At 35.6% G+C, this 22,192-nt stretch overlaps 2 protein-coding genes and 1 non-coding gene across 3 annotated transcripts; 2 read left to right on the forward strand and 1 right to left on the reverse strand.

Annotated features, from left to right (window-relative positions):
• The first annotated feature begins 2,478 nt into the window (after positions 1 to 2,478).
• LOC147386287 (zinc finger CCCH domain-containing protein 66-like) lies at positions 2,479 to 5,856 on the forward strand. Its single transcript, XM_086422614.1, has 2 exons — positions 2,479 to 2,674; positions 3,412 to 5,856. The coding sequence occupies exon 2, from the start codon at positions 3,449 to 3,451 to the stop codon at positions 5,456 to 5,458; it is 2,010 nt and encodes a 669-aa protein (XP_086278740.1). The 5' UTR covers positions 2,479 to 2,674; positions 3,412 to 3,448; the 3' UTR covers positions 5,459 to 5,856.
• A 3,597-nt stretch (positions 5,857 to 9,453) lies between these two features.
• TRNAN-GUU (transfer RNA asparagine (anticodon GUU)) lies at positions 9,454 to 9,527 on the forward strand. Its single transcript has one exon. It is a non-coding gene; the product is annotated as a tRNA-Asn (tRNA).
• Positions 9,528 to 18,730: 9,203 nt separating this feature from the next.
• LOC147386289 (uncharacterized) lies at positions 18,731 to 20,578 on the reverse strand. The gene is made up of 2 exons (XM_086424682.1): positions 19,312 to 20,578; positions 18,731 to 19,204 (listed from the first exon to the last, which is right to left on the reverse strand). The coding sequence occupies exons 1-2, from the start codon at positions 20,555 to 20,557 to the stop codon at positions 18,846 to 18,848; spliced, it is 1,605 nt and encodes a 534-aa protein (XP_086280808.1). The 5' UTR covers positions 20,558 to 20,578; the 3' UTR covers positions 18,731 to 18,845.
• Between the last annotated feature and the right edge of the window lie 1,614 nt (positions 20,579 to 22,192).

Here is a 22,192-nt window from a genome sequence, read left to right on the forward strand (position 1 = left end):
TGAAATAAAGTACCTCGTGAAATTTCAAAATCAGCATAACTCATAACTAATATTTTTAATTATTAAATATATTAGATTATAAACTATAACATAAAACTAAATTATTCATTTAATTTTTTAATATAATTGTTCAAATTAATTATAAAAAAAAATTTCTTCCATAAATCCTAGTTTTTTAATACATGGTATCTAATAGAAATTGGTGATAATTTTCTTAGCCCAACCACTTTCATCATGTAATGTTGAAAAGGGAAATTTATAGTACTGCTTATGTCATTTGCCTATTAATAATCAAAGAGAACTTTTAAATTGGACCCACTAGTTTAATGCAAATTCATGTTAGTGGGCCATTACCTCCCATGTTGACACCTATCTATCAACACAAATCATAATCAAGGATCAATAAATGTCAAGGATATAATTTCTTCCCCAACTACTCCTTATCCATATCAATATGGATACTAGGCAAATTAAATGATCAACAAAATAAACAAAGCCTAAAATGGTAAAAGTCCATTAGTGTTACATTTAATTTACCTAGATTTATAAAATTTTCAAAAATAATGTTTCAACTATAATTAAAAAAAGGAAATTTAGAGATACCCCTCCATAATTTGTAAATATTTAAGACACCCTTGTGTTTTCAAAGAAATGACTTACGTCCTTTGACCTTGGTATATCAGAAGAGAAATAAAAATGACCTAATTGAACTCATCTTCAACCTCTAGCTAAATCTACAATCTTCAAGTTTTTGAACTTCATGGATACATAATTTGAATTTATTTAATTTCTATGTTTAGTCATTCTTCAACCTATAAGTAGAAAAACCTTCGATTCTTCCACCCAAAATCCATCATCTTCTACTTTTTTGAAAGTCTTTTTTTATGCGTGACGTTTGAAGTTGAAGATATAATAAGTATGTTTGATTAGGCAAGAAAAATGGGTGGAAAATAAAATTTTCAAGAAAAATTGCATGGCATTATTTGAAATTTTAAATGTTCATTTTCCATGAAAAATGATTTTTCATCCTCACCTAATTGACACTTTACTCTATGGAAGAAGAAAACTCTCTCTTTCTCTTTTTCTATATATTTCTATCTTCTTTTTTTTTTTTTTCCCCTTATATTATTTCATGTGCTATCAACAATAAAATCAATTTTTCCATAATACTTGTGGAGGATATTTTCTTAAGGTACCAAGAATGGACACATGACATTAGAGATCCAAGTCAATGCACCTTAATTTGAATGGATGAGAAACTTCGATTTAGTCGAATCCTATTTATAAAGAAGGCCCGTGATGATTTTTGTTTGGTTAAATTAACCCTTCTGTCTGAGCCTCAGAAGTTTGAAATATAACACTTAAAAGAATCATGGTAAAATACCTTGATCAACCCAGATCCCTAAAAATCAATGATTGAAAGAAGTCAAAAGTAAATGATTGAATAAAGAATATGATCTTGATTAAACACATTCTAATCAAGATCCACGTTTTAAATTAATAACGAAATTCAATGGGGTCTTAAGATTTTTTTTTCCTATAAATACAAGGACACAGACACTAAATGATTTAACGTATCACGTTACTTTGTCTTTGTTTAAACTTAACATGATTTTGGTGTTGGAGAGGTTATGTTATAGGCATACCCAAAAGCACTAGAGGTGAAGATCACAAACAATTATCATAGATCTCAAGGTAAAACAAGATTTTGTATTTACAATACTCATTTTCATGTGGACTTCACTTTCATTGAGTTTGATTTAATATGCAATCAAACAAATCATTAATATTGAAGATATAAATTAAATAAAAATCTTAGAGATCAAAAGGATAGTTTTTAGGAAAATTCATTCTCACTGCATTGATGTGATAGCTATAGATGTATTTCATCGAGATATGAGTAAAAAGCATCTACGGTTATATGGCCACCTCCACGTCAGAAATGTGAGAATCACAGTAAATCCGTGTGTCACCCCAGCATTACTCTAGTTTTTAATTACTCTTTCGGAATAGAATAAGGTCAAGGGGTATCTTAAATATTTAAAAAACGTGCAGGGGTGTATCTAAAATTAAATCTTCTTTAAATAAAAAAAATCAGTGTGATGATTTTGACCAACGTTTCAAAATTGGACAAACAGAGACGCGTGTGAGCTGGACGTTAACGTTACGTCGATATTTTCAAAAACGAAAAAACGCTCCTCGAATTATCGCGATACATTTATAAATCAATCGAATACTAGATTTCTTCTCATTGCTGACGGTGCTAGTACTGCCACGTCATCCAATCGCTGAAGTTTTCAAAGGAGAGTGACCGGTTCAGAATCTTTTTACCGGTTACAACGTTCGTAAGCGTTTCGAAAAACCGAAGGACAATTAGGTACATCAACCGGTTGGATGAAATTATTGAGGTGGTGACCGGTGGGACCATATGTGAATTTAAGTTTCATTTGAGTTGCATTTAGAGGGAACTTGGAGAGAGAGAGAGGTAGGTTTGTTTGTGTTGGTCTCGCCTTTTTGACCGAATCGAAAGAGAAGAGAAGAAGAGCGTCACTTTCCTCTCTTCTTCTTTTTCACTCGCTCGTGTACTTATAGAAGAGCTGATACTTGAGCTTTCAGAAACTTGAGCTTTCTTCGATCGATTTTTTTTCCTATCTGAAACCCTAATCTTCTAAAGGTATGTTCTTATTTTAATTCAGAGATTATAAGAAGAAGATGACTCTGTTGTTGTATATTTGTATTTAGATTCTGCTTTAAAGAGATTTGAGGGGTTTTTTATTGAATTTTTTAGGTTTTTAGTGGTGTTTCATGTTTGAAAGATTGGAACTTTGTTTCAGAATTTGTCTTCTTGGACAGATTGTTTCCTTTTTGTTCAATTTTTTTTTTTTTGAAGTTTGTGACGTTGGAGTTTCTCTGATTTACAGAGAGTTGAGGGATTTTCTTTAATTTTAGGGAGATTTTTTCGGTTTATGGGTGTTTGATGCTTTAAAGATAGAAGCTTTGTTTCGGAATTTAACTTCTTGTACAAATTTTTTTTTTTCAGTTTTGTTCTTTTAAAAAAAAATAAAAAATTATGACGTTGGAGGTTATCTTTTTTGCAGATATCTGAGGGTTTAGTTGAATTTTAGGGAGATTTTGTAGGTTTAGGGGTGTTTGATGTTTGAAAGAAATTTTGTTTCTGAATTTGACTTGACGGATTCTTTCATTTTTTAAATTTGTGTCGTTGGAGTTTCTCGACGCGTTGAAGGAGTCCTTCATTAAAGAAATGATTTTAGCAATAATTTTGTTTCTCAAACCCCAAAATTGTTATTTTTCTTCATGATCATTGTTTATTTGCTTGAAATCTTCGTAATTTTTGTATAAATTGAGGGTCTCTGGTTCTGAATTTTCGAATCATCTCTGTTAATCTTGCAGAAAAACAGTGCTAGAAAAAGAATAAAAGAGGCGTTCCATGTGCAGTGGTTCGAAGAGGAAACTATCTCCAACCAATTTCATCATGGAAGGTGAAAACCAGAAGCAAAAAGAGGAATTCTTCTTGAACGGTTCGATTTTACTTGAATTATCTGCTGCAGATGATCTCATCGGGTTCAATCGAGCCATTGATGAAGAGGGTTTTGATGTAGATGAGGCAAGTTTTTGGTACGGAAGATCGATTGGGTCGAGGAAGATGGGTTTTGAGGAGAGAACACCACTCATGATCTCTGCAATTTTCGGTAGCTCGGCAGTTTTGAATTATATACTCTCAACCGGTCGGGTTGATGTGAACCGGGCCTGCGGTTCAGATGGAGCGACTGCCCTTCACTGCGCCATCGCTGGTGGATCTTCGGCTTCTATTGAAATTGTTAAGCTTTTGCTTGATGCTTCTGCAGATGTTAATTCTCTTGATAGTAATGGAAATCGCCCGAGAGACCTAATCCCTCATGTTTTAAAGCCAAATTGGGAGTCGAAGAAGAAGACACTTGAGATGATGCTTGGATGTGTTTCTTCTAATGAAATTGATGATCAATCCGAAGAAGAACAGACCCAGACCCCTCAGAAAGAAGGGATCGAGAAGAAAGAGTATCCGATGGATCCATCTTTGCCAGATATAAAGAATGGGATTTACGGAACCGATGAATTCAGGATGTATACCTTCAAGGTGAAGCCTTGTTCAAGGGCATACTCTCACGATTGGACGGAGTGCCCTTTTGTGCACCCTGGGGAAAATGCCCGAAGACGTGACCCACGTAAATACCATTACAGTTGCGTCCCATGCCCCGAATTTCGAAAGGGCACTTGTAGGCAAGGAGACGCTTGTGAGTATGCTCATGGTGTGTTCGAGTGCTGGCTTCATCCAGCACAGTATCGGACTCGTCTCTGTAAGGATGAAACTGGGTGCACCCGCAGGGTTTGCTTCTTTGCTCACAAACCCGAAGAGCTTCGTCCCCTTTATGCTTCCACGGGATCAGCTGTGCCTTCCCCTAGATCATCTTCAGTTTCGTCTTTGGACATGTTGTCGATGAGTCCATCTGTATTGATGCATCCGACTTCAACGCCTCCCATGTCGCCCTCGGTGTCCTCTCCAATGGGTTGTGGGGGTTCTATGTGGCAGAATCAGTCGAGTGTTGTCCCTCCTACGTTGCAACTCCCGGGTAGTAGGCTGAAGACTTCACTGAATGCCCGAGACGTAGAATTGGATTTGAATTTGCTTCACCTTAACAAACAATTGATGGATGAGATGTCAAATATTTCCCCCCAAACTAACTGGACAACAAACTCCTTGGCCAGCCGGCTTGGTGGGGTGAAACCTACTAACCTAGACGATGTGTTTGGATCTCTTGATCCCTCCGTACTGTCTCAATTACAAGGACTCACACTGAAAGCTTCAGCACCCCAGGCTCAGTCTCCAACTGGAATCCAAATACGCCAGAATAATATGAACCCGCAGCTCCGCTCGAGCTACTCTAATAGCTTATCTTCCTCCCCTGTGAGGAAAATATCGTCTTTTGGGCTTGACCCATCTGGGGTAACAGCGGGCATGAATTCAAGGTCTGCCGCTTTGGCAAAACGAAGCCAGAGCTTCATCGATCGTGGAGCTCTGAACCGTCATATTGGTCACACTGCCTTGGCTACTGCTGCAACTACGTTGTCATCTACTCTTTCTGATTGGAGCTCCCCTAATGGAAAATTGGATTGGGGTGTTCAAGGAGAAGAACTTAACAAGCTTAGGAAATCAGCGTCTTTTGGTTTGCGAAGCAACGAGAGCAACGTCAGCAGCAATACTGCAATGGGTTCCTTCGCTGAAGAGCCCGATTTTTCTTGGGTTCAATCTATGGTTAAGGATGTTCCAGCCGTGGGGTCTGGACAATTTGGTATGGAGGTGCAACAACAGCAGTATCATCTTAACAGTGGAGGAGGTTTGGAGATGCTCCCACCATGGGTGGAGCAGTTGTACAAGGAGCAGGAACAAATGGTGGCTTAAACAACATTTAGTCACCATTTTGTTGCTCTTTTTAGCCTAACAAGTTCCTTTCCATTCTTTAATTTCCATTAATATTTGTTATATGTTAGTAGAAGAGGATGAAGAAAGGAAGAACTACAAACCCAATGGGGGCACATATAGGTTTATCAGGCTCAGAGAAGTAGTAGCAAGTTATTATTATTATTATTTAATTTGCTTTTATTGAATTTCTAGGTGTAGCTCTTTTAAATCCATACAGAAGAGGTGGGGTCTTTGCTGTTAAGCCAAGTTGTCGATGAAATCAAATTGTGTAACAATGAAATGGAGTCTGAAAGATTTTCCATTGTATTGAGGTGTAATACATGGTTAATATGGTTAATCAGTAATTCAATCATATATTGTTCATATTTTCTTGATTATTGTGTGCTTCCTCTTCCTTTTGTTAGATACTCTAATGGTGCCTTCTCTTGTTCAAATGTTTCTTTCTTTTTCCAAAGGTGTTTCTTGTTTTTATAAGATCCAATGAGTGATGTCCTGACTGGAACAAGAACCAAAATTAGTTGTACCAGTTCTGAATCTGCTATGAGCTGAAATTGTTTGAATATGGAGAATTATGTCTTGGGGGTATATAGGTATCCGAATTAAGTCGATAATATCAATAGCAGAATATGTGGTTCTTGAAAAAATTTAATGGAGGGACTAGATTCATTTAATCAATCCCTAAGTTTTGAATCAAGACTTTGACGACGATGATGAATTGAATCGATAACATGTAAGTGTAGAGTGTAGTTTACCCAAATGATTGTCATACTCTTTGTGTTATATCTATAAAAAATTCTCTAATGCTTAAGTTACATTCATAGTTATTCATTTAAGAATCTGACACTAATTAACATAAAATTCTCATATATAGGTCTAATTCCATTAATTCTAATTTAATAGTTTTCTTCTATTAGGTTTTCTCATAATTTGTCCCTTGATCTTAAAAGCTTGTGATAATCGTTTTCATGATTCACATCATCTATTATGTATTTTGATCGCATTCCTAAGAACTACAACGACGCATACTATATTCATATTTCCACTGGGTTGTTTCGGGCATTTGATCTTGCCTAACGCCAATTAAGTCTGAGGTACCACTTTTCTTTTGTGCCAAGTTGTTGGACATGAACGAAAGAAATCATACCACACCCATTCAACATACATTTTTAGGTGACACATGTTCGATATACAGTATGAGCAATATTTCCTCAAGACCACCTGCGAGAGTGCTCCCTAACTTACCTGGTACATGTGATGTGCAGTGCCCAGGGTTACTAAGATGTTTCGGACGAGTTGCCTCGGTTTTGGACAAGATTTAAAACCACGATCTCGTAAGCTAGAATTTTAAGTGGGCAACGGGCTTGGTCACGATGGACCTATCCAAATATAATTAAAATCAAAGCCTGGCCCATTTACTCCTAAGGTCTAGACTTTAGCTTAGCACTTCTATATTTGAAAATTATGCTGCCATTAGTGATCATGGTCCATTGAGTGAGAGATTCTTTTGTTTTTTTCTTGTGTGTGTTGGTTAGTGATGAAGCACCGAAAGCAAAAGTGGGGAGAACTGGAGAAGTGCTGTCATCCTAACAACTAATGACTTTGTGGACCCTCCACTTTTGGTTGCATTATATAAACTTACCTTTGGTGGGGGAACACATTGGGAATCTCTCGACGACTTATTTACTTTGAATTGTTGATTGGGCCCCACCAATATTCATTCTCAAATCCCTATCTTCTTTCCTGATAACCCACTTTTTCTTACCATATACATGTCTTGGGTGTAAGGTCCCCATTATAAGGAAAGGGACAGTCTTTTGTCGTTCATTATATCATATTTCCACTAGGGTTCTCTATGTGCATGGAAAATGTGCCAAAGGTTATATATATATTGGAAAAATATGATTTTCAAGTGTATGATTGTGGTTGGATTGGACTTTCATTTTATCTCATTCCCTAAGATTTTTCTATATAAGCTTGACAAAACCCCTTTTTATTCTAAAAAATTCGAAAGGAACTAAGAATTACGAAAGATAATCCTTTTATTTGAGCAAGGGACTATGAATCCATTTTGACAAAGATCAGCTAGGCTATGAAAGGTTTCGATCTTTTTTAAAATATTGGTCCACATTTTATCGGTATCCAAGAATTACAAATCCACATCCACTAATGAATCCATTATCATATTTTGGGGTTGAAAGTCCTATGGGTTTGATTTTTCATTGATTCAAGTGTTACGTGAGCTAGATTTAGAAAGTCTTTGTCTCCTATTTATTCTTGGTGTTAAAGGCTTAATTAATGTGACAATTATGAGGAGCTATCCCCAGCACGGAAGGACTAAACCAATGGGATCCAAGCCCTACCACTTGAAAATATTTCTAGGGTTTCCAATTGAAAAGTATCATGAAGAAAATCATATTAATTCATAGATAATCTATGTGTTTCTTTCCATCTTTGTCTATGAGGATCCTTAGTTTAGGGATGGAGCCAAGATTTTCTTTTAGTGGGGGGCAAACTTATAGTTCATTGGAGGGCGAAGGGGCAAAAATTGGAGGGAGTGGGGGCAACCAAATGGGGCATGTCAATAGTTCAAAATGCAGGGGTATCTCAAATTTAAGCATAAATTCAAGGTCATCTTATCTAAAATGCCCAAAAAAGTTGAACAGGGGCAATTCCCCCAATGTCTCCTTATTAGTTCTGCCCTTGCTTAGGTTAAGACTTAAACTTTTCACTCCATTAACGCCTAGGTATTTTTGGAGCATTGGTATGAGTTTTAATATTATGTATCAGAGCTAACCCTACATTCAAGGTTTGAGTCATAGGGAGGTGATTATGAAAAAAAAAACAAAAGACTGGGGGCTTAGCCATAAAGTTGGCCAACGGGGATGTCAACTTTGAAGTGTGGGGGTATATTAGGATCTTTAAGTTAAGAATTAAACTTTCCACTACATATAATCATAAACTTGGCTTTTGAGTTCTCACTAATAAAATCACAAGGTTATGGTCATCTATGGTGATACTTAATAAATTAATTAAATAAACTGAAAAAAAAAAAAAAAGGGTTTGATTAGCAAATCACCAAGTACCAGTCACATTCCACTTAAAAAATGCTAGTAATTAAAAAAATAAAAATTGTACTTCATAATCCATCATCTTCCTTTTTTTCATTTTGTTTCCTTTTGTCTTTTTTCTTTCTTTCTTTTCTATTCTTTCCTTCCCAACTCTTTATTTATTTCTCCTTTTCTTATCTTTTTCTACTTCATAACCTTTATCTTTCTTTTTTTTTCATTTCTATTCTTTCCTTCCCTTTTCTTTTTCTTTCTTAGGTTGGATGGTTAAAGATGACTAGAAGAGTTGAAAAATATATAGAAAGATTAAATTCTCCATTATATTAGATTTTATATTCTCGTACGTAATCTTTTTATTTTATTTTTGTTTCTTTATTTCTTTATTTTTTATCTTAACATGCGAAAAGCCATTCGACTCAACTTCTTATTTCATGCAGACAACACTTTTCTAATGGCACTATTATTAATAATGTGCATTGAAACAAACTAAGCTATGGGTCTAAGCCCTCGATCAAGTTGTATTTTTTTTATGAGTATCTACCTAGTTAAATAGTTGTGTTGGAGCGAGCTCAAGATTAGACCTAATATCGCACATCTTGATGAGAAAGATGATAGGAAATTAGGAACCTAGATGCTTTTTCACTCGTATCTCAATGAAAATCATCTATGGTTCCCATACACTTTCACGTCAAGGTATGTAATGTGAGGTCCAATCTTGAGGTTATTTCGGGGTTATTCCAAGTTAAATGGCTATATAAGTAATTTTCATTAACATAACGAGCTATATATTTTTTATTTTACTTGGTCAAGTTGACCCACGAGTTTAATTTGAGTCAGCTCATTAGAAATATGAGTCAAACTTTCTTGTAAAATATTTTAATATTATATTCAATCATTAATGGCAAATTCGCTGGAGTAGCTCAGTTGGTTAGAGCGTGTGGCTGTTAACCACAAGGTCGAAGGTTCAAGCCCTTCCTCTAGCGTGGGAAAGATTAGGTTGTCAAATGTTTTTTAATGAAAAACAAAGCTTAATTATTTATTTTATTATCAGATATATATTTTAAATGGCTAATTTGCCTTTTGTTTTAGAGTCATGATAATATGACTCCCACATTGTAGCATACTCAAAATACTCTCCTGATGTGGCATGTGTTAGGAAGTAGAATCATAGATTTTTTTCCTCGGGATACACAACTGCACGTGGGGAGTCAGAAAATCATTACTCCTTTTTTTTAAATGTCAACGAAGCTAATCATGAAAAGCTGTGGTATTTTAAGGTAATCATGGCTTGCTATCTTGGATTCACAGTCATGTTTGCTGCATCTTTTCAATATAAAATCATCATAAAAAAAATTTTATATATAATGTTTGTTTGTATATTTCTTGGAACATGCTTAAGGTCATGATAACCGGACTCATTTTTTATGTACTCACTTTGACTATCCTTCAAAATCATTGTTAGGGTGGAGCCAGGATTTTCTTGTAGTGGGGGCAAACGATAGTTAATTGTATAGTTGAAGAACATGAAGATGAATGGTTATAGGGTTAAATTCAGAGATTTTTTTTATTAGAAGTTGAAGAAAATGATATTTAGATAATTTCTAATTAGTATATGAGCAATCCCGATCAAGAGGCAATTGGGGCGGGGGGGAGGATTGGAGGGAGGTGAGGGTGTAGGGGCAAATGGGGTGTGTAAATAGTTGAAATTATAGAGGTGTCTCAAAGTTCTGTGGGGGCAATTGCCCCCACTTACTCCTTACTAGCTTTGCTCTTGAATCACTGTACATCCTTTATTTTGGGATACACTGTAAGTGTACAAAGCTGAAACCTTAAACTAAAATTAATAATAACCAAGATCCTCCATGTCAAATCATCGAGAGAATGTAAACAAATCTGCGGAAACATACCTGGATCCATAGCAACCAATCACTGTTTAGAGTCGAGCAGTTGGACTTCCAAATCAACACGTTCTTTCTTTGTTGGTCTCCTTCTTTTTCTTTTTCTGATTTTTTCTCTCTATATCTCTATGTTGATGGGAAGTCAGAAAGAATAGAATCTGGAACGTGTGATTTGGGACCATAACTGCCATAAATAGATAACTGAATCCCTGTTATCTTTTGGTATTTTCATTTCAGCCCATCATAAAAATGGAAAATACCCTTAAGTCTCTACACATTAAAGGCCCACACCCTATCAAATACATTAAAGCCCAAAACCTTAGTAGACCACTTTTTAAATGGGTTTAAATATATATAACAGTCTACAATACATTATCATTTACACATAAGCCCAATGTTGGATTAAGGTTCCAACAATCTCCCATTTGGGCTATATGTGTAACTTTATAATTATGCATTGTATAAAATAAATAATCGTATGAGCTCAACTTTGCTGTTATTACCGAAATGTATCTATATTCAATCCGGTCCATTAATCATACCAACATAGGATCAAAGCAGCCTTCGTTACATTTGTCGTAACTCGACCCATCGATGGTCACGTATGCCGATATAACTAAATGACATGGATCATGATGTGGATGTGTAGCATGGAAATTTCATGCAATGTGATCTTAACATACCTATTTCCAACTGGTCCAACCTTAAACCATAGTGAGATCAAACATTACCAAAATCAAAGTGTAAATAAAACCAAAACTTTATTTCTGCAGAAAATAACCTTAAAGTATCCATAAACTGAAATAACTGAAAATATGTCTATATATCATAGAAACATATAAATTACAAACTCCCACTAAAATTCCATATCCTCAAATGACATGACACCCATATGAGCAGTGTGCTCATGAAACATGTTGGGTGGCAATCCCTTAGTAAGCGGATTCACAACCATGGAGTTTGTACCAATGTATTCTATAGACACCTGTCCACTTTGAACTCTTTCCTTGACAACTAGGAACTTGATGTCTATATGTTTTGACTTCGTCGAGCTCCTGTTGTTAGTGGAATACAACACTGCTGACTTATTGTCACAAAATAACTTGAGTGGTCTTTTTATATCATTCACTATGCGCAGCCCCGTGACAAAATTCCGCAGCCATATTCCGTGATTTGACGCCTCATAACATGCTATGAACTCTGCTGCCATGGTAGAAGGGGCTATAAGAGACTGTTTAACACTCTTCCATGAGATAGCACCTCCAGCTAGCAGGTAAACATAGCCTGACGTAGATTTTAAACTATCTTGGCATCCAGCAAAATCAGAGTCAGCATACCCAACGATCTCAAGCTGATCCGACCTCCGATATGTGAGCATGTAGTATTTTGTTCTCTATAAATACCGCAAGACCCGTTTGACTGCCTTCCAATGGTCTATTCTTGGATTACTTAAATATCTGCCCAACATCCCAACAACGTACACAACATCCGGACGTGTACAAACCTGAGCATACATTAGACTCCCTACTGCTGATGCATAAGGAATTTTTTGCATTTCTTTTTGCTCAAAATCGTTCTTGGGGCACTGACTGAGATTAAACTTGTCTCCCTTAGCCACAGGGGTGTTACCTGGTTTGCAATTTTGCATGCCATATCTCTTAAGAACCTTTTCAATATAATTCTTTTGTGATAATCCAAGAATACCCCGAGAGCGATCCCGATGTATCTGTATACCTAATACAAAAGAGGCTTCACCAAGATCTTTCATCTCAAAATTCTTAGCTAGAAATTTCTTGGTTTCGTGCAATAAGCCTATATCATTGCTGGCAAGCAAAATGTCATCAACATACAAAACCAGAAAAATGTACTTGCTCCCACAAAACTTATGGTATATGCAATCATCAACTAAATTCATCTCAAAACTGAATGAGATGATTACTTGATGAAACTTGAAATACCATTGTCGAGATGCTTGCTTGAGCCCATAGATGGATTTATTAAGTTTGCAAACCATATTATTTGGGTCTTCCAATACAAAGTTCTCTGGTTGCATCATATATATCGTTTCATCAATGTCACCATTGAGAAACGCTGTATTTACATCCATCTGATGTAACTCAAAATCGAAATATGCCACCAATGCCATTATATTCCTGAAAGAGTCTTTTGAAGAAACTGGAGAAAAAGTCTCTTTATAATCAATGCCTTCTTTTTGTGTAAAGCCTTTTGCGACAAGACGAGCCTTGTACCTCTCCACATTACCTTTCAAATCCCTCTTGGTCTTAAATATCCATTTGCAACCAATAGGTTTCGTATCTTTTGGTAATGGAACAAGATTCCACACGTCATTGTCTTTCATAGATTTAATCTCCTCATTCATGGCATCAATCCATTTCTGAGAGTTAGAACTTTCCATGGCTTGACGGAAGTTGATCGGATCATCTTCCATCACTCCAATATCATTCTCTTGTTCTTGGAGAAATACAATGTAATCATCTGGCACTGCACTTCTCCTTTCTCTAATGGATCTCCTTAGTGGCATAGGTTCTTGAGGTGGTAGAGTTTGTTTTTTTGGATCTTCTGGAACAATTCCTTGAATGGAAGGTTCTTCTACATTGTCTTGATTTATTGTGTCATGTACAAAGTCAGGAATGAGATCCTGATCAATGCCAATGGCACCTGTGGAAATATCAACATATTCCTCTTCAAAGACAAAATCTCTATCTTTATCTCCTCCTGCAAACTCAATATCCTCAAAGAATCGGGCATTTCCTGATTCAAAAATTGACTTAGTCGTGGGATCATAAAACTTGTAGCCCCTAGATGTTTCAGAATATCCAATAAAATAGCAACTTACCGTCCTTGAGTCTAGTTTCTTTTCATTAGGCCTATAAGGTCTTGCCTCAGCTGGACATCCCCAAACGTGCAAGTGTTTTAAGCTAGGCTTTTTGCCTGTTCAAAGTTCATAAGGGGTTTTGGTAGTCACTTTAGTTGGAACCCTGTTCAGGATATATGCTGCAGTCTTAAGTGCTTCTCCCCAGAGTGATGTTGGTAAGGTAGAATGACAAATCATACTCCTCACTATGTCCTTAAGCGTCCTGTTTCGTCTTTCAGCAACACCATTCATAGTGGGCGAACCCGACATAGTGTACTGTGGGACGATACCGCATTCCTCTAGGAACTTAGCAAACGGTCCTGGACGTTGTTCACCTGAACTGTCAAATCTACCATAGTACTCACCACCACAATCAGATCTGATGTTTTTGATCCTTTTGCTGAGTTGATTCTCAACTTCAGCCTTATAAGTTTTGAACACATCCAACGACTGTGACTTTTCATGAATGAGATATATATAGCCATATCTTGAAAAATCGTCTATAAATGTCATAAAATATTGTTGACCATTCCAAGCAACCGCAGGGAATGGCCCACAAATATCTGTATGTATAAGTTTTAAGACTTCCAAAGTCCTATTGGCTACAAATCTTCTTTTATTGGTTTGTTTCCCCTTTATACAGTTAATACAAATATCAAAATTTGTAAAATCTAAAGGGTCTAGAATTTCATCTAACACAAGTTTTTCTATTCTCCGTCTGGAGATATGGCCTAATCTCTTGTGCCATAATGCGGCCGAATTCTCACTGGTTAATTTTCTCTTTATACCTCGTGTATTTAATTGCAGGGATTCATTAAATGAAGCAATTGTATCAATTAAATAAAGATTATCATAACCTGATAAAGAACCGGAACCTACCAATTTTGAATCATAAAACAAACTAAATTTTCCATTCCCAAATGAACAAGAATAACCAGATTTGTCCAAAGTAGAAATATAAATTAAATTACGTCTAAAAGACGGTACAATAAATGTTTCATTAAGATTCAAATAAAATCCAGTTTTTAACAATAATCGAAAGTTTCCTATTGCTTCAACTTTAACCGTCTTGCCATCACCCACATATATGTATCGTTCACTATCATTTGGTTTTCGGCAACTCAGGCAACCCTGCATAGACACACTGATGTGAGTTGTTGCACCAGAATCTATCCACCACGTGTGTCTAGGTACCGAAGTTAAATTAACCTCAGAACAAACCAAATTAAGAAGCATACTTTTCTTAGCACGCCATGCGTGATAGTTGGTGCAATGCTTCTTCTTATGCCCTTCAGCACCACAGAAGAAACAATCAGTACCTATCGGTTCATCTTGTTTCTTTTGTTATTTCTTTTGAGGTGTTGTATTTGCAGCTTCCTTACCCTTTTTCTTTTTCTTTCCCTTGTCCTTGTCCTTAGAGGTTGAGGCCAGGTGAGCACTCTCTGTCTTATCTTGTTTCAGTCTTTCCTCTTCCTGAACACAGTGTGAGATGAGCTCATTCAGAGACTAAGTCTCTTTCTGACAGTTGTAACTCACCTTAAACTGGCTAAACTGTGCTAGAAGGGATATCAGAACTAGATGCACCAGCAAGTCCTCAGAGAGTTCTAGCTTAAGTGCTTTCAGTTTGGAAGCAAGATGAGACATCTCCATGATGTACTCCCTGATATTACCTTTACCCCTATATCTCATTGAGATTAGACTTATCAAGAGCGTACCTATTTCAGCCTTTTCATTCTTGACAAACCTTTTTCAATATCCATAAGGAACTCCTTAGCCGTAGTGATCTTGTCAGACATTGTACCCCTGAATGCTTCCGGAATGGCCTTCTTCATGACCATCATACACATGCGATTTGATTTCTCCCACTTTTCCACATCCCTCTTTTCATCAGAGGTACTCTTATCCGTAAGAGGTGTAAGAGGATCAACCCTTAGTGCAAGGTCAAGATCCATGACTCCGAGAACTATCAAAAGGTTCTTTTGCCATGACTTGAAGTTAGTGCCATTTAACATAGGAATAGAGTTGATGTTGGCAGTAATATTAGTAGGATTATTTAAAGCTGAATCAAAGAACAACCACCAAACAAAACAAACTTACATAAGTCTCAAAACCAAAAGTAATTATAAATTCGAATAAAGGTAAATCCCATCTCAAGATACCGGGCACTCCATTAATATGTTGTCTTTGGACAAGAAAATATTAACTTGTAAGTGATATCTTGGTGTAGTAATCAAACAGTGACAATAAGAACATGTCGAAAAATAAATCTTCCTTTGGGCCGATTTATTGGTCACATATAAAAAAAATTAATAATCATCACGTGTTTATTACTACAGGTGCATATGTAAATTCTGTTAAATATTGTCCTTCCTTTGGGCCGGTCAATATTCACATAATTTACATGGCCGCAACCGTTTATATTCCAAAACAAATTAATTTCCACAAGAGAGATCACTTTGGTGACATGTTGTTTTAATTAATTCATCTCAAAAATATATAAACATACCAATATTCGAATTTAATCAAAATTGGATCCATAAAAAAAATACATAAATAAACAAACTGATTTAACCAAAAGAATATAAATATATAAACTGAAACTAGAAAATCTGAATCTGAAAAGCATAAATGGGGAAACTAGAACAATATTAATAAACAAAAAATTCTTAATTAAAAAAAAAACTGAATCCAAAAGCCTGGATCTGAATCCACAGAAGTTGATTCAAAACATTGAATATATGCACACAGCAAAATTCCAAAAAAAAAAAAAAAAACTATAAAACAAAATCTAATTTTATGAAACATAAAAAAAAAAAACTTGATTCTCAATGGATTAACATGGAGAAGGCTCTGATACCACTTGTAAGTTTACAAGGCTGAAACCTTAAACTAAAATTAATAATAACCAAGATCCTCCATGTCAAATCATCGAGAGAATGTAAACAAATCTGTGGAAACATACCTGGATCCATAGCAACCAATCACTGTTTAGAGTCGAGCAGTTGGACTTCCAAACCAACACGTTCTTTCTTTGTTGGTCTCCTTCTTTTTCTTTTTCTGATTTTTTCTCTCTATATCTCTCTGTTGATGGGAAGTCAGAAAGAATAGAATCTGGAACGTGTGATTTGGGGACCATAACTGCCATAAATAGATAACTGAATCCCTATTATCTTTTGGTATTTCCATTTCAGCCCATCATAAAGATGGAAAATACCCTTAAGTCTCTACACATTAAAGGCCCACACCCTATCAAATACATTAAAGCCCAAAACCTTAGTAGACCACTTTTTAAATGGGCTTAAATATATATAACAGTCCACAATACATTATCATTCACACATAAGCCCAATGTTGGATTAAGGTTCCAACATACACAAGTCTAGATATTTATGATTTTGTAAGGTGACGTGGAGGGCGAGTCACAGTGCAGATACAAAAAAAAGGAGTTGGATTATCAAGACTCAACGGGCTAATGCAAGTATAGTTCTAATTTTCTTGCCTCCTTTCATAAAAGAATAATGTTGAAGAGACTTTAGGTTGGAATCTCATATCGCACTTCTTAACATGAAAGTGTATGAGAACCATAAATGTTTGTCATCGAGCTACGATTGAAAAAGCATCTATGATTCCTATCAACTTTTACGTCAAAAAGTGAGATATGAGGTTCTAGCTTGAGGTCACTCCAGCACGACTCTTCATAAAAAAACTTCAAAGAGATCTAAAAACCAACTCTCTTCTTAAATTCGCCCTAAAGTAAAATCGGCTTGACTTTTCCAATCAAATTCAAATCAATGAATAAATACAATTAGGATATTTTACTGTTATGACCTATAGCAAACTAATCATTTAAAAAAATTGAAATCATTTTGGAAAGAGTCCTGATAATATGACTCGCCTGGTGGCATACTCAATCGACTCCCTAACATGGAAAATTTTGGAACCGTAGATCTGTATGCCTCGGGATACATAATTCTCTCGTGATACACTTTTTATGGGGAAGTGCAATTGTGTATCTCGGGAGCGTATAGATCTACAGTTCTCGAACTTGTCACATCAGTGAGTTGATTGCGTATGCCACTTGGTGAGCCATATTATCACCACTCTTTTGGAAAGGGGCTAAGAAGCTACAGACCACTAGTTACGGGTAGCATCCCAATCTTTAAAAAATACTTTTAAATCTCTGTCTAGTTGCACTTTATTAGGGTACCCATAGTTTTGTAGAGATTAGTGTAAAGGCCGTTCGTAATATCCATATATATTTCCTTTATTAGTGATAGTTTTATTTTAAGGGATGAGTGATCCAATGGTAATGAGATACAGTTCAAAGTTGAAACGAAAGCATACGTAGAGAGATTCAAATTTTTTTTTTGGAAACGTTTGAGGAAGAAGAGGAAAAAAAAAAGGAGTATAATCTTTTTTTTATTTTTTGGAGTGCAATCAAACAAAAACATAGTGTAAGGAAGAACTTTTAAGTGATGGAGTGCAATTGGTATTGGGCAATTTGCAACTAGTCACTTCCTTTTGAAAATTGTGATGACCCATTAATTTCCCAATCTGTGTTGCATGATATGACACAATAATTTTGATTTATTGGGTGTCCTTTTTTTTTGAAAAACAAAATTTGCTATTTGTTATATGGGAAAAAAATATGCAATTAATGACTAAATGAGTAACATCTAGGGATTCGTATTAAGTGTAGGAGTAGAAGTCATGCAAGGTAAGCTAGCAAGAGTAGGTCATAGGTACCGACAGGGCAAAGCTAGACTTTTGTTCATGTGGGGGCGGCAACTAAGAGTGGAAAAAAAATAATGGGGGCAATAGTGGAGGATTTTTCTATCCATCGTGATATCTGTCGAAATAGCCCATTAATTCTCGTGGGGGCAAGGGCCCCCACTGTACTACCACCGCTATAACGATTCAAAAACATAAATAACAACCTAGATCCCATAAATAGATAATCATGGATCTCTATACATAAGGGAAGTACAAACTTTGGCTTCAACAAAGGCAAATTCTATATATAAGCAAAGAGGACAACAATCTTTGGATTTTTTTTTTTTTTTTTTAATTAATTATTCTCTAAAATTCTAACTTAAGCATCACAAGATTCTTAGATGGGTATCACATTGGTGCCCAACGAGGACTACGAAGAAGATAACTTTTGCACCAAGATAGGTGTGAGTCATTGGAGATCTCGAGGTTTCCATGATCAAAAAAAAAAAAAAAAGATCAATCCACAATTCTTAATTGAACTTAGTGGCTAACATTTTTACCATTTTATTCCTAAAATACCCCCATTTATACTATTAAGGATTCATATACAACTTTGAGTACATTTTAAAGGTACATTTCCTTAATCTACTACTCATTACTCCAAGCCAGCAATTGCAAGATTTATCAGAGAATTTGAGTTCACATTCTCCAATTTAAGTTGAAGGAAAAAAAAAAAAAAGGAAACTCTGCAGAATTTATGCACAATTTTTTGCCGAGTTTTTTTTTTTTTTTTCCAACTATTACAAGGCAAAATTCTACATGGGAAATCCAGCAAGTTCTGCAACAAACTCTTGTAGAAGACGATCGACGATTTGTAGCTCAAACCCAATTCCAATTTCCTCCAAATCTTCCATCTTCCACATTTCTCTTTGAATCCAATTTGATGTCTTCATGTCTTCTTCTCCCAATTTGCATAATTCACCCCACATTTCCAAGCAGTCCTGATTGTGGTTACCTGCCTTTGTTGATTCAGTAATATTGTCGTTGATCGATCTCAATTCTCGAATCTCCGCAATCGAAACACCACTAGTTTGGGAAGATGGGTTCGCTGAAATCGCAAGATCTGGACACAGTTTCCTTCTTGAATTCAAACCCATCAACCTTGACTCTTCTTCTGTTAAGAAAATGTTCATAATGGTGCAAAATTAGAACATAAATTGCTTCAACTTGCAAAAGAAACAAATTCTAAATTCGAAAAAGAAACCGAATAAGAAAGCAAACCTGGTAAGTGAGTTTTGGGTTCTATTAGAAACTCATCAAGATCAAGAACAGAAATTGGGCTAGAATTTTCTGAGCTACAATCTTGTAGAATTTTCTTCTTTGCTGGTTTTGCTCCATTTGAGACTTCTTTGTGTTTGGTAGGCTTCAAGGGGTTCTTAGGCTTTGAAGGATCACACTTATTTTGAGGAGAAATCGAACCCATACGCTTAATTTCGGAACGACAAGGCCTATTAGAGTCCCTCTTCTCCAAATTCTCATTCTTGCTAAAATCTCTCTTGTTTCTCCCTTGATCTTCCTTCTTCACATCTAGTACTATCTGATCTCTTCTACTCTCTTTGTTTTTCCTTAAATCTTTCCTCCTTTGCTTCAATTCTCGAGAACCCGTCTCCAAATTCCTTCCCTTTGACCCCAATTCCTTTGTTTCAACTAAATTCTCAAAGCTAAAATTCAAGAACTCATCTTTCTTGGAATCCTTTTTGTTTCTCTCTTGATCTGAAACTCGCTGCTCTCTTCTACTTTCTTTGTTCTTCTTCTCCTTCAATTCTCGAGAACCCATATCCGATTTCCTCCCCTTCAATTCCAATTTCTCACTTTTACAAACATTCTCAAAGCTAAGAAGCAAGAAATCATCATTCTCTTTTTGTAAAAAAGTGGGCACTTCTCGGAATGACAACGATGATCTAACCTGTCGGTGTTGAAACTGAGTCGGATCAAATTCAGACCAGTAATCAACCGAATTAACCGATCGGCTTCGACCAATTGAATCCAAAATCCTCCTTGAATGAACCAAATTCGACTCCGGTACCGAGTCCAAACCCATTAGTCTAGCCACTAACCCGGGAGTCGCCGTAGCCTCAATCTTTAAATCTTTTTGAAGATCGGGTTCTACGCGATTGGTTTCTTCTTTAATACAATCGAAGGGATGGGTACGGAGATTGCTCGTGCAGAGTAAACGTCGTAAAATACCGGAGAGACACCCAGCTGTGTCATTTTGGTGGGAATTACACAAATCCCCATCAAAATTTGAAGTCGATGAAGAAGTAGAAGAATGAGAAGAAGAGAAGGAGATCTTCATGTAGAACAAAAAAAGCAAAAGAGAAGAGAAATGAGAATTGTGAAAGAGAATTACTAAGTTTGGGTTCTTGAATTTAAAATCACAAACACAAACACAAACACTAGAACTGTAGTACCTTAAAAGGCAACTAAGAAAAAGAGAGATTTGAATAAAAGAGAGGGAAAGATGCATAGGTGGGTGGGCTTTATGTTGGGGGTGACTTTGACATCACACCTCTAAGTTTTGATGAATTTTTAAGAGTCCCTTGTTAGCTATTTTTCAAATTGATGACATGTTCCTTGACAAAGGTCTTCTCTAATAGACTAAAAGAAAATGAACCAAATGCCCTCTTCTCACCCCTCAAGGTGAAAACCCTTAATTTTTTTTCTTTCCAAAATCTGTCATCTTAGGTAGAATAATGAAAATGGGTATAACACTTCATGAATTTATGTATCACGATCCATTTTGAAAATATCTATGTGGAAAGATAATTTATCTGTTTTTGTTAAAAAATTTACTTACAAAGAAGAATGAGTAATTCACATCGATTTACACAATGCTGATGTGGAGATGCAAATAGAACCATAGATGCTTTTCACTCATATCTCAATGAAAAGCATCTATGGTTCGGTACACATGTGAGCAATGTGTGAATCGGTGTGAATTTTAATGTCATTCCAGCATTTTCCCATAGAGGAATATGTATGTTTATTAATGTCATTTTAAATTTACCTTCAATAAATTTAATTATGGAAAATGCACATTTTAAATGAAGTTACCAAAATACAATAATGCTAATTGATTTTGTTAGGGTTTAAACTTTAAAGTATTATATATAAATGGAATTTTTGTAATTTAAATTAACACAATGGTCATTTGCTTTGGTTAACTTAAAAAGAGTAAAAAAAAAGGCAAATTATATTTTTCTTACAACCTATGTCTATTTTTCATCAAAAACTTATTTACAAAAACAGATAAATTCTTCATTCTGCAAATATTTTCAAAATTTTTTTTAAATTATATCCATTTGTATTAAACACGGTGAAAAAAATGTTACCACTTCTATCTTCTTTAAACTTGGAGGGTAAGATAGTAAAAAATCAATCGTTAAAAAAATCTAGGGTTTTGTACAAAGGGTTAAAGCGAGATTGAAAATAATGGATTAATGATAAATTTGAATAGATTAAGAATAATTGACCCTAAAGGTGAAGAATGATGAGGGCATTTTCAACTAGTTTATAAAAGAAGACTGTGGTCAAGGGGGTTATGTCATCTATTTGAAAATATAAAGGGTATCTCAAATATTTACTAGGAGTTATGTTTGAATGTCTGCTGTGTCTTAGGCGTGTTTTAAGATGAGTTCACATTGGAGAAGATACGACGAAAGGCGCATGGATTTGTTTGTAGGACCAAAGACATACTGTTCTGACCATATTCTTTTTACACAGTGTATGTAGCCGAAGTTGCTGACTTTGGTCCTTCAAACTGACCAATCTGATCTAATAGTGTGTGGACCCATCAGTTATTATACAGGTCTTTAAGATCTTACCCACCCTTACCGACCAACACTGCATCTCTGATTTCTCCTTTTTATATTTAAAAATAAAAACTATTTTTTTCTCTCATTAAATTAAGTACATTTGACTTTTACTAATGCCACTCCAATTTCTGTGTGAATCACCAATGAATTGCACACAGTTGATGTGGTGTTAGTAAAAGTTGGTGTAGCAATAGAAAATATTGTAACTACCATCTCATCTATTTTTGAGGTGGCGTTAGTAAAAGTTGATGTGACAAAATTTTCATAGAAAATAATGAAAAAAATAA

This window comes from Akebia trifoliata, chromosome 14, assembly GCF_017979445.1.
Source record: "Akebia trifoliata isolate Shusen 1 chromosome 14, ASM1797944v1, whole genome shotgun sequence".
Lineage (NCBI taxonomy): Eukaryota > Viridiplantae > Streptophyta > Magnoliopsida > Ranunculales > Lardizabalaceae > Akebia > Akebia trifoliata.

Excerpts from the sequence above, each read along its gene's own strand:
- LOC147386287 (XM_086422614.1), top strand. The coding sequence starts at position 3,449 with ATGTGCAGTGGTTCGAAGAGGAAACTATCTCCAACCAATTTCATCATG.
- LOC147386289 (XM_086424682.1), bottom strand. The coding sequence starts at position 20,557 with ATGCATCTTTCCCTCTCTTTTATTCAAATCTCTCTTTTTCTTAGTTGC. Across the intron at positions 19,205-19,311 it reads ACCCAAAACTCACTTACCAG|AAGAAGAGTCAAGGTTGATG; the intron begins GTTTGCTTTCTT and ends TTTTCTTAACAG.